Here is a 12,717-nt window from a genome sequence, read left to right on the forward strand (position 1 = left end):
ATCTCCTCCCAGACCTGGACTAAAGCATCCGCCAACTCCTGGACAGTCTGTGGTGCAACGTGGCGTTGGTGGATGGAGCGAGACATGATGTCCCAGATGTGCTCAATTGGATTCAGGTCTGGGGAACGGGCGGGCCAGTCCATAGCATCAATGCCTTCCTCTTGCAGGAACTGCTGACACACTCCAGCCACATGAGGTCTAGCATTGTCTTGCATTAGGAGGAACCCAGGGCCAACCGCACCAGCATATGGTCTCACAAGGGGTCTGAGGATCTCATCTCGGTACCTAATGGCAGTCAGGCTACCTCTGGCGAGCACATGGAGGGCTGTGCGGCCCCCCAAAGAAATGCCACCCCACACCATGACTGACCCACCGCCAAACCGGTCATGCTGGAGGATGTTGCAGGCAGCAGAACGTTCTCCACGGCGTCTCCAGACTCTGTCACGTCTGTCACGTGCTCAGTGTGAACCTGCTTTCATCTGTGAAGAGCACAGGGCGCCAGTGGCGAATTTGCCATTCTTGGTGTTCTCTGGCAAATGCCAAACGTCCTGCACGGTGTTGGGCTGTCAGCTCAACCCCCACCTGTGGACGTCGGGCCCTCATACCACCCTCATGAAGTCTGTTTCTGACCGTTTGAGCAGACACATGCACATTTGTGGCCTGCTGAAGGTCATTTTGCATGGCTCTGGCAGTGCTTCTACTGCTCCTCCTTGCACAAAGGCGGAGGTAGCAGTCCTGCTGCTGGGTTGTTGCCCTCCTACGGCCTCCTCCACGTCTCCTGATGTACTGGCCTGTCTCCTGGTAGAGCCTCCATGCTCTGCACACTTCGCTGACAGACACAGCAAACATTCTTGCCGCAGCTCGCATTGATGTGCCATCCTGGATGAGCTGCACTACCTGAGCCACTTGTGTGGGTTGTAGACTCCGTCTCATGCTACCACTAGAGTGAAAGCACCGCCAGCATTCAAAAGTGACCAAAACATCAACCAGGAAGCATAGGAACTGAGAAGTGGTCTGTGGTCCCCACCTGCAGAACCACTCCTTTATTGTGGGTGTCTTGCTAATTGCCTATAATTTCCACCTGTTGTCTATTCCATTTGCACAACAGCATGTGGAATTTATTGTCAATCAGTGTTGCTTCCTAAGTGGACAGTTTGATTTCACAGAAGTGTGACTGACTTGGAGTTACATTGTGTTGTTTAAGTGTTCCCTTTATTTTTTGAGCAGTGTACATCTCTCTTTCTCTCAATCTTTCTCCCCCTCTCTCTTTCTCGTTCTTGGTGTATGTGCCTGTGTGTACAGTGTGTGTGTGTGTTGTGACTTCTGTATACAAGTGATCACATAGAGTCTTTTCAAGATCACAAACACCCCAATCAGTTTGATATGGTTTTCACTGGGCACACATAAAGCTGTCCTGGTCTCTGGGCTCATGGTGTATTTACAAAGGCTGTGGCTCAGTGGGACACCCCTGTGTTGGTTTCCCTGAAAGAACCACACTGCAGACCCATGTCCTTTTCATAGGAATATGAATGGCATGATAGGTGGGCAGTTGCTAAGGCTTTTTAAAGAATCATACAGTGCAGTATACTAGATCAAATCATTAAAAACCTTAACCATGGCAAGTGTAAGGTTTAGAAATTACTTTAAGGTGGCCACAATGTACAGTATAAAGCAGGGGTGTCAAACTAATGTTGCCCTGGGGAACACATTCGGTCTTCATCAAGCTTCGAAGGGCCACACTGAAAATGTGTTATATTTCCTCTGTGTAAAACTTTGCAAAAAAACTGTCTTCTATCATTGTTTTGGGGGGATTCTTTATGCTCCCTTACTGTCTAGCTTTAATTCAGTGATTATTAGCGAGCTGGACACAGTCAAGAAACTGTATGAATTATAAGTATTCACCCGCCTTGGATTTCTTCACATTTTATGGTGTCAAAAGGTTTGATTCAATTGGATTTAATTGTTAGTGATCTACACAAAATACTCTAATGTCAAAGTGGAAGAAAAATTATATATTTTTTTTAAAGATTATTAATGAAAAATGAAACTAATATACACTGAGTATACAAAACATTATGAATAACTGCTCTTTCTATGACATAGACTGACCAGGTGAATCCAGGTGAAAGCTATGATACTGTCAAATAATAGTTCTGCAGGAGGGGTGAAGTCAGGCGCAGGAGACTCAGGTACGTGAAACACGTAGTATTTTAATGAAGGAAAAACCAGTCCAAAAATATCAAGCCGAAAAGGCAGGGAAAAGTATTCCAATAAAGGAAGACTAACACAGTCTTCTGAATACATCGGGACGCAGCCCAGCAACCCTTACGCCCAAACGCTAAAATATAAATGGACAGAAAAGAATATCCCCCCCAACCTACAATAGCAGACACGAAACAATCCCGCACAACCCCAAACACAAAACAGACAGACTAAATACCCCACTAATTAATAAACACAAAACAGGTGCTACCCTAACCAGACATTACCAAACAAAAACAGAAAAGGAAATCAGTGGCAGCTAGTAGGCCAGCGACGACGAGCGCCGAGCGCCGCCCGAACGGGGAGAGGCGCCAGCTGTGGACGTTGTGACAGATACCTTATTGATGTCACTTGTTAAATCCACTTCAAATCAGTGTAGATGAAGGGGAGGAGACAGGTTAAAGAAGGATTTGAGCCTTGAAACAATTGAGTATTGTGTATTGTGTATGTGTGCCATTCAGAGGGTGAATGGGCAAGACAAAAGATTTAAGTGCCTTTGAGGTATGGTAGTAAGTGCCAGGCACACCGGTTTGTGTCAAGAACTGCAAAGCTACTGGGTGTTTCATGCTCAACAGTTTCCCATGCATATCAAGAATGGTCCACCACCCAAAGGACATCAAGCATTGGAGTCAACATGGGCCAACATCCCGTGGAATGCTTTTGACAGCTTGTAGAGTCCACCTTGTAGAGTCCATGCCCAATGCCAACTCAATATTAGGAAGGTGTTCTTAATGTTCTGGTAAATTCCCACTTCCCACTTGGTTATAAACACAGCATAACACCGCTAACCATCCACTGTAGACCTGTATAATACCACTAATTGGAAGCACAAGACCTGGACTTACAATGTGACATATTGTGGAGTGTTGTATGATGTATAGATATTTTTTAAATCGAAACAAAATTAAAATAATAATAAAAACAGCCTAGTGCCTGGTCTCACTAGATTGTTTTTCATTATTTAATCAAGAGAAGCACTTACTATAGTACTTTTTTCATACCTCTTAAGATGGGAAAAATTGTTTTTTAGGAAGTTGAACATGTGCTCTTTATGACAGGATGTAAAAATGTGTATTTCTTTTTACTCACATCACAATTTAAATTATATCCCTGCCAAAGTTTTGGTTTGGTGGCCCCAAAAAAATTCCGCATTGATCAATACCTAACGAGTTATTTAAGAAGCCAAATTAGAAACCACTTTGGCCACCATGTAGACTAGAGAATATTGTCAGGCATTACATGCATTTTTAGCATAAAAGTATCTACATCTACTTGAAATACATTTTACATGACATTAAATATATTTCTTTCCATATGGGCACTGTATATACAGTACAGTGGCTTTATGATAGCTAGCTTGCATGTCATTTCTGACAAGCACATTGCCTAAAGTGGACCAAAACAGCCTGGTATGTCAGCTACTCTCCAAAACTACAACTTTTGTGTGACACAGTCATTCATAACCATTATCGTGATGTCTGCCAAGATGGCAAAAATAAATGTTATAGAGAGAGAGTGCATGCTGCTGAGTACAGCGGGGAGAGTTTAATAGTGATTGAGAAGAAGGAGTGGGACTTGATTAATGGCCTAACAACTGATAGCAGTTTTTCTTGCAGATAGCCATTGCTCAACATTGGGACTGTAGGACATGATCTAATTGTTGAGTGTATCAGTCTTGTTACATTATCCCCCAAGGCTCTCCAGGCCTTTATTTCCTTGTAATAAAATGTTAAATTGTTGATCTGCTGCATATAGCTGTTTTTGTTACTAAGGCAGTGGTGTTTTTCGCAGCTTGTACAGACAGTAATGTAATCCCATAGATAGCAAACTAAGTTATTTTGTAATCAATGAAGGAAGATTTATGTTTGTATTTAATGTATCAAGTGAATGCATAACGGATTGCCCTCATAAAGTGCTGTGTGAAGGGCATTATAGACCAGCATAGAATACAATTTTTGTTTTACTGTTTTAAATCTCTGTATATGGAACATTGCAGAAATTATGCTTTAGGGGTTTGCTAGTACTCAAAGTAAAAACAATGCAATGCCACAAATGCTATTTATTTTTGAATAAGTAAAGTCGAATGCATGCAAGTCATTGTTGTTTTATTGCGTTTATTCCTTTGACACATTGACAAGTGAAAATGCAAACGTAGATTTTTCCTCCTCTGGCTTGTCACAGAAGAAAACAAACGTTGCTTTGCTTGCATTCATTATTCCGAAATAGACGAGAAGGCAGTTCTTGTGAAGATGTCTTAAAAAATTCCTTTCAGAATTCCATTTCTTCCCTGCCATTCCCTACTCCAGTAATATAACCATTTTATTCACCACAGAACTGTAGCCTTCATTTATTTGGATTGCAATACAAGTAGATGCAAACATGAGGGATGCAGTGTTATGGAGGTTTAAACAGGGGGTATCTCATTAGACTTTTTATTTTAAGTAAGATGGATAATGCTCATAGGGATGTTGTTGTTTTGTTATTCTGTTTTGGTTGTCAGAGATCGCCCTTTTGTGTTTTGGCCACTGCAAGAGAGTGCTGTCATTACTTTCTTGGCAGGCACACTTCTCTTGGATCAATTTCGATGTCTCGTCTTAATTGGAAAGCAGAACCCATTCTGTAAATGTATTCAGATCTTTGGAATAAATCACAGCAGCTCTGAATTTTCCTTATAAGGCCTCCCCAAGTTGTGAATTCATGACATCCCAAAAACGTTTTCCCATGAAGCCTTGATGACGTCATCTGAGATTATCAGCAGGGCAAGATGACACAAAACCTATTCATCATACTTAATTTGGAGTGAACATGTACAAGAGTTCTTTCTCAACCTAACCCATGGAGAACATTCACAAGATGGAATCATCTCTATCTCAGCAGGGGTATAATCAAAGTCCCATTAAGATATGATTTAGAAATAAACAAGAAACTCCTAGTCACTGACCAAACCGTAAAATAAACAAAATAAAACAGTGAGTAGCAGCAGTAACACCCTGTGTTTATTATCTATGCATAGTCACTTTACAATTACCTCGACTAACCTGTACCCCTGCACATTGACTGGGTACCGGTACCCCCTGTATATAGCATCGTTATTGTTATGTACATGTATTGTATTACTTTTTGATTATTTAGATATTTTTACTCAATTTTATTTAGTAAATATTGCATTAACTCTATTTCTTCAACTGCATTGTTGGTTAAGGATTTGTAAATTAGCATTTCACGGTAATATACCTGTTGTATTCGGCGCATGTGACAAATAAAATTTGATTTGATTTGAGCAGCAGAGAGGAGACCTGGTCTGCTTACCAAATTGTACCCTATTCCATATTTAGTGCACCCTGTGGGCCCTGGTTAAAACTAGAGCACTATATAAGGAATAGGATGCCATTTGGGACACAACCCAGGTCTCTTCTCTGCTGCTCATCCTGTGTCTGTTAGTACAAGTAGCTAGGCGAAGTGCATAAACAAGCTGGTTGTTGGATGTTGGTAAACTCTATTCTAGAATTTAATGCATAGTAATTATGTTTGTGTTCTGATGTGAATGTATTGCTGCAAAGTCTAGTCTTGATGTATTATAGAAATTAATTCCAGCCGCATTCCAGCCCACTCTGGTCAATTACACTCTGAAAAATAACAGTAAAACAATAAACCATAATTATGGATATATTATGGATACAGTATCTGTACGAAGACTGTGCTTGATCTAAATCCCTGCAAGAAAAGCCACTGTCTGACACCCAGTTAATCAAGTGTCCATTGTCTAGGTAGCATACGCTCCATTGGGTCTCTCATCCCGTGACACTGTATTTATTTGGTTGCAGCAGATTATCCCTCTTTAAGATTGTCCCACGGAAGGTCGAGGGACTTGATCTCCAAATGCCTTTGATATGGCAGAGAATCAGTCAATTATTTTGAAACGGTGCAGCGGCCAGGGATTAAGTGATTTAGGAGTGCAGCAGATAGACAGTACCCAGGCTGCTTTAGCCTGTGAGACTTCCACAAACAGTGCAGCACGTCAGGACTGATTGCAGTGGCACCGGGGTAGATAAGTCAGTCTTACTATTATCCTGCCTAAACTAGGGGTGCCAAATTACAACTTCAGCCTTAAAACCCCTCTGAGTTTAGGTAAAGGATGTCTTAAGCCAGAGCAAGGAGAAAAAAAACATATTGTGAATAGCAGACTTCATGCAGTTCAGTTCAATAAGGCCGGGTGTACACTACACGATTTTGGCCCCAATTTAGCTGTCCCAAACAAGTTTTTGAGATAGGAGACAAAATCCCCATGTCATTGCCTACTCAGGGCACGTGGCGATCACCGACACTTGTTTAATGTGAGCGGGTCAGAGATGCAATCTGAGGGCTACCGATCTTATCTTTGAGCAGTCCCAGATGTCCTGAAATTTTCAAATGTTGATTTTATTGGCACAAATGGTCTTGTAGTGTGAGATGTGCAACGACAAGTTTTTAGAACGGTGATCAGCAATAGCCAACGATAGCTTGCCAGAGAAAAACTCAGTGAGATGATGACGTTGTTTCACATCACCCAGAATGTGCGGACTCTCGAGCAGGAGCAAATACTACTAGTATGCGTTTGTACTTCCCTTTAACCAAAGCATCAAATCGTTACAGATCTGAGGTTCACAAGCAATGTTATTAAATTCAAAATGTTGGCTAGATATTTCAACTCTGTATGGCAAGTGTGAATGTCTGACTGAATGTTTATGAGGCTGCTTTGAGCCACAACTTGTAGCTACATTAAATCTAATCACATTTTTTTTGCGAGACAGCGTGGTATCGAGAATCCTCACGACCAAGTAAAGAATCTTTTAGTGTGTGACCACCGTCTGTGCCACATCGTTTAGTGTGCTCACCACTACGTTGGCAACACAAAAAACTTCAGGATAGACGGTTGTTTAATATGAGAGGCTCATTGATGTTAGGATTTTGAAAGTCGTGTAGTCTCCACCCGGCTTAAGTCTATGAGGTGCGTGTCCTCTGTCTTTTACTGCTGTCAGAATCCTCCCTCCCTAGTCACTAGGATGTTCTGACAGATTTACAAGAGCCATAATTTAAATGTATTCCTGCCCGGTCATTGATCCACTCACCACACGAATGCTGCGTGTAGCTGCAATAAAAATGTCTGTCCGACATTGAAACATTGGCATAAATCCCAAAAAGAAAGACATTTTTCATTTATTTTTCTTTCATTCATATCCTAATACACTCATAAAAAGAGACATTTTCCAAACACAACCCATCATGAGATTAAAATGGTCAGATGTAGCTCCAGGAGCGAAGCTAAGTAAAAAAGTGACAATTGGTAGTAGCGGGCTATGTCAAGGGACATAGAACTCTATAATTCAAACATGCTCTACACCTGGTACCAATACCAACATAGCTCTTCCTTCTCAACTCCATCCCACTCTCACCCTCATCAATTTCTCCCGAGCTCTTAGCTATATAAGTTATGACACACTCCCATGCAATAAATAACACAACGTAAAGCATCCTTACCTTGCCCACGTACTGTGGGTCTGACCCCATGTACTCCTCCAGCACGAAGAACTGGTTCCATACCCAGCCCCTCTTGACTCTCTGAAACCCAGATGCCCCATTTCTCATCGGGCCCACCAGGCTCCTGGGATGCTCCTTTCCCAGACTGCTCCTGCTCAGCGGTGCGCCTGGCGGGCGTACAGGAGACAGGGAGCCTTTGTCGAAGACAAACCAAAGGAACAGTATCAGGCAGTTCCTTGTAAGCATTGGCGGTCTGTGAGTTTGAGGTCTCCAAGTTAAAGTCCCAACAAATGGAAAGCCAGATCACAACAGAAAGATGAAGGGATGCTGAATCCGTGGTGAAGGAGTTGACTGGACACAGCCAAGATTATGAGTCGCTGGCCGGGGTGGGTTGCCTGTCACGTTCAACGATTAATGGAGCTCATCACCTGGAGGAGAGAAATCAGAAAGAAATGTTAAGCTCCTTCGCCTGTATCCTTTATCTCAGTCACCTGTGAGTAATGTTAATGTGCCCCAATTACACAACACACAGAAAACAATGCTTGTGTAAAAAGACGGCAACTATTTCTGAAGAAGAACTTTCTAAATTTTTGGTCAAAATGTCACCTTGAGTATAACAGAGTATGGAAAGAAATGACTATGGATGATCTTATAATTATGCCATAACAATTACAATTCTGTCATTTGACAGCAATACACACCTTTTATTTATTTACATGTTTTAATTAACTAGGCAAGTCAGTTAAGAACAAATTCTTATAAGACAATGACTGCCTACCCAGGCCAAACCCGGACAACGCTGGGCCAATTGTGCGTCGCCCTATGGGACTCCCAATCACAGCCGAATGTGATACAGCCTGGATTCAAACCAGGGACTGTAGTGAGGCCTCTTGCACTGAGATGCAGTGCTTTAGACTGCTGCGCCACTCTGGAGCCAGAGTGAATGAACACTTTGGAGATTAACAACAAATAATTCAACTCCCAGCTCCCGTCCTACTGAATATTTTATTTGTCCCGATATGATATTATCTACATACTCACTTTACTGTTTCCACTGTATTTTCATTCAAATGCCATTTGAGCTATTGGAGATGGTTTAGAATTCCAAATGCGGGTGTGTGCCTGTCTGGTAATGTGCCATACATGCTTGAATGTGTATCTATTTTGCTATCATTCCTGCTTTATCCATCCAGGATATTTGTAAAAAAATGTAACAAAGTGCATAGTAGAGTGTCCTTTTCAGCAAGCATCACTTGATACATGTTGCCTCCTGATAGTTTAAAAAACTCTTAATAATAGCCTTTTGAAGTGAACACATGCCAAAGGTACAATCTTATCATGTTTCCAGGTTTGCACGCAACACATCATAGGTTAGAAGGTGGCTACTACCTATGATGGAATAGAGAAACTATGCATTTTTTTTATCAGAGACCTTCATGGTGAAATAATCTATCAAAGGTCTAAATTCACACCAACCGTAAGGAATAAAGATTGTGACTTAACTTATAAAACGAACAGTAGATTTCCCTTCTTTTGTTATAAAAGGGAGCGATCACAATTTAATTGAGGATGCCTATTTTTGGCAAAGCAGTGTGCCACATGAAAACAACTTGATGAATAGAGGCCATTACTTGTCCCACTGCCTCCCCAATCATTCCAATTACACACTGGAATGAAACGTGTGTGTCCCAAATGGCACCCTATTCCCTTCATAGTGAACTATGTTTGTCCAGAGCCCTATGGGCACTAAATATGAAATAGGGTACCATTTGGAATACATCTGGAGCCTTCTCCCCCAAAAAATACTAAATAAACCCATCAGATAAGCTATCTGCTGTTCTGTGCTCTTAAATAACAGGCTCTGTGCAATTGGATGTGGGCTTAGTAGACTGTGGCGATGCCCGATTCAAAACAAAAACAACAACATATCAGACCAGTGTCAACAATAACAGAAAGAAAACATATCAAACCAGTGTCAACAGAGAGAGCCAATACTGTGTTTGTTTTTCAGTGTCTCTCATTCCTCCAATTATCACAGTCCAGTATTCACATCAACTAATACATGATAAATACTACCTAATCCTGCTTTCATATCACCCATGCTAAAACATGCTTTACAATGATTATCCATTCAACATGGCCATGCGCTAGTAGTGTAGTTTAATTGCATTGTGGTAACTTAAAAAATGTATACAAAGTACAATAATGAATTGAAATACCCTCTATCCTAAGCGAATTTGTTATCACAAAAGAATGTATATATAATATACTGTATATTTACACAAACTATACGTAGTTCATAAAGCCTTATTTTGAGGGCCTAGTTGTTCGCTAATACATGGGCCTGAAACTCATACACAAAACTACACCCATCATTATCATCTTTCCTGGTTGTAGTAGTTTTTCCTCAAAAAAAGCAGGGAATCTGAAATCCTTCAGACAGGAGTTTTGAGGTATAATTATGTACTCATTGCTGAAGCTCTCAGAACCCTTTACCCACAAACAGTACATTTACGTTGAACTTGACAATCTTCAGTATATGTGCTGTACATTATCCAATTGAATCCAGAAGGACAGCACGTGAATAAAATAACATTTGAACTAATTAGGCCCAATCATGAATCCAGTTAAGCAATTAAAAGATTGGATTTCACTCTAGGTTTTGGAAATACAAACAAGATACTGTTGTTCTGGGCAAGTGGGACAAATCATTTTAACCAAACTTTGGCAATATATAAATGAGTGAACAATTGATTTGGTCATAGAGCCGTATAAATGAGAATCAACCGGATGTGTTCAATGCCAATCATAAATTGAGCAACCATTAACATTATTTATACCATTTAAAACACTCAAGCGTTCAACTGTAAGTTGCTTAAGTACTTTATGCTTCAATTGAGCTATGGTCTTGTTACAATGTGATGAAGTGCAATGGTGCCGATTATAAATTGTAATACTTTCTTGTAGTAGCATTTAAGCCATTGGATGCCAAAATAATAAACTAGAAGTCAATAATACACCCGTATTAAGAGTGGGAGTAGGAGTAAAAGCCATGGGAAATATACTCTGAATTGTCCATCAACAAAGGAGACAACTTAGTTTAGGATGATTCAACACCTGTCACACACTCTCTCTTTTGTTCCTTCCTAATGTAGTTATGAGTGATATAATAACGTGAGCACCAAGACTTTAATTGCATAACCACAACCCTCATTGACATCATTGTCTTTGATTAATTTCATAGACTTCTAACATTGGCGTCAGAGGGAGCAAATTATACCAAGGTTACACCCCCATACACCCGGACATTTAAGTTGATACTGTCACTGCAGTATCTTAAAAGTCTAAAGTAATCTGCAAAGTTCCCTTGCAGAATCAGGAGGAACTATCTCGACGAGGTCAGCCCATTGATCAGACAGGTCACTCCTTATTTAACAGAGACATAATGGGAAATGACTGTTCCCATAATTCCTGAGAATTTTGCCTACGCTCCGCTGTGCGTTCCTGGAGGGCGCTTGATGCATATTTAATGAGAAGTTCATTAGCATGTGTCGGCCCTCGGTGCCAAGCCCTGACCCACCGTGTCTGCCTCAGATAACACCACGCAGCCGGCTGACAGCATTCTCACACATCACCACCCATAATCAAAGAACATATGGCTCACCGAGCTGGTGGCGCAGATTGGGAACCATAAGAGACTCCCTCGGAAAGTTACTAGTTGTCAAGACCGTCGTAAACATGACAAACAGATAAACGGTATTGACTCTGGCAGAGTGAAAAAAAGAGAACTGTTATCGGGTTGAAGTTCTCCTTCTGCATATATTTTATTTTTTATGATGTGGAGGGTGATATTTTAATTGTGTCACCACCACAGGTGCGTTGCTGGGTGACATGAGTGTCATCCTGAGGTGCAGAGAAGTCAAAGTTGTTTTAATAAGGTTAAGGACACGTCTGGACTAGATTCAAGAGTTTTAAAACAAGACATGACTCTCAGATGTCTTGTAATTTTGTTTATATTACAAAGTTTGGCCATGGTTCTAAGGGGACAGGTGTCAAAGACTTTTCAGAATATGAAATTTAGACATACCATGGTGGTTCTGCCTCCTGTAGCTCAATACACACTGTCATTTCTGTATAACAAATGTGACCCGATTCGGGAAACTAGGTGTATGTTGCAAGCCACAACTTCACAGGAGATCCTTTTGAATATTTTTTTATCAAAGTGTGTTTTTTGGTAGAAATGCCTTCTCGAACATGTCAAATTTAATGTGCCTTAATAACAAATTTGTATGCTATCTGTAAATACTAATAAAATGGTTAAATTACGAGCCTTGTTGGTTAAGCCACAGAAAAAGTAAGCAACCTTCCCACTAGCCATAATTGGGCTGGACATGCCGAGACAGGAGTTCGGATTGGTCTGCCATATAGAAGTCTTCTGTCTATTTGAACTTGTCAGTCTGTGTTGGTAATTCTGACGATGCCGCTTGTTTAAAAACGTATTGTGTAGTAGAGCTGCATAAGTGTTGCTCTCCTCTTTCTGGAGGATCAAGTTTTGAAATCAGTGGAATTAGAGTATGATAGTTAACCTCTCTAGGCTAGGCGGGACGAATTCGTCCCACCTACGTAACAGCCACTGCTATCCTGTGGCGCGATTTTCAAAACCTTAAAAATCCTATTACTTCAATTTCTCAAACATATGACTATTTTACAGCCATTTAAAGACAAGACTCTCGTTAATCTAACCACACTGTCCGATTTCAAAAAGGCTTTACAACGAAAGCAAAACATTAGATTATGTCAGCAGAGTACCAAGCCAGAAATAATCAGCACATTTTGCAATATTCTAAGTACATAGCCCAGGCATCACGGGCTCGCTATTTAGACACCCGGCAAGTTTAGCACTCACCATAATCATATTTACTATTATAAAAGTTTGAT

At 40.9% G+C, this 12,717-nt stretch overlaps 1 protein-coding gene across 1 annotated transcript in view; it reads right to left on the reverse strand.

The window, feature by feature from the left end:
* LOC106578565 (cadherin-12) overlaps window positions 1–12,717 on the reverse strand; it is a 250,360-nt gene that overhangs the window by 149,806 nt on the left and 87,837 nt on the right. Inside the window, exon 2 of the mRNA XM_014157554.2 lies at window positions 7,780–8,207. Coding sequence (XP_014013029.2) covers window positions 7,780–8,025 — 246 coding nt within the window. The 5' untranslated portion in view covers window positions 8,026–8,207. The remainder of the gene's footprint in view (window positions 1–7,779; window positions 8,208–12,717) is intronic.

Source organism: Salmo salar, chromosome ssa19 (genome assembly GCF_905237065.1).
Source record: "Salmo salar chromosome ssa19, Ssal_v3.1, whole genome shotgun sequence".
NCBI classification, from domain to species: domain Eukaryota; kingdom Metazoa; phylum Chordata; class Actinopteri; order Salmoniformes; family Salmonidae; genus Salmo; species Salmo salar.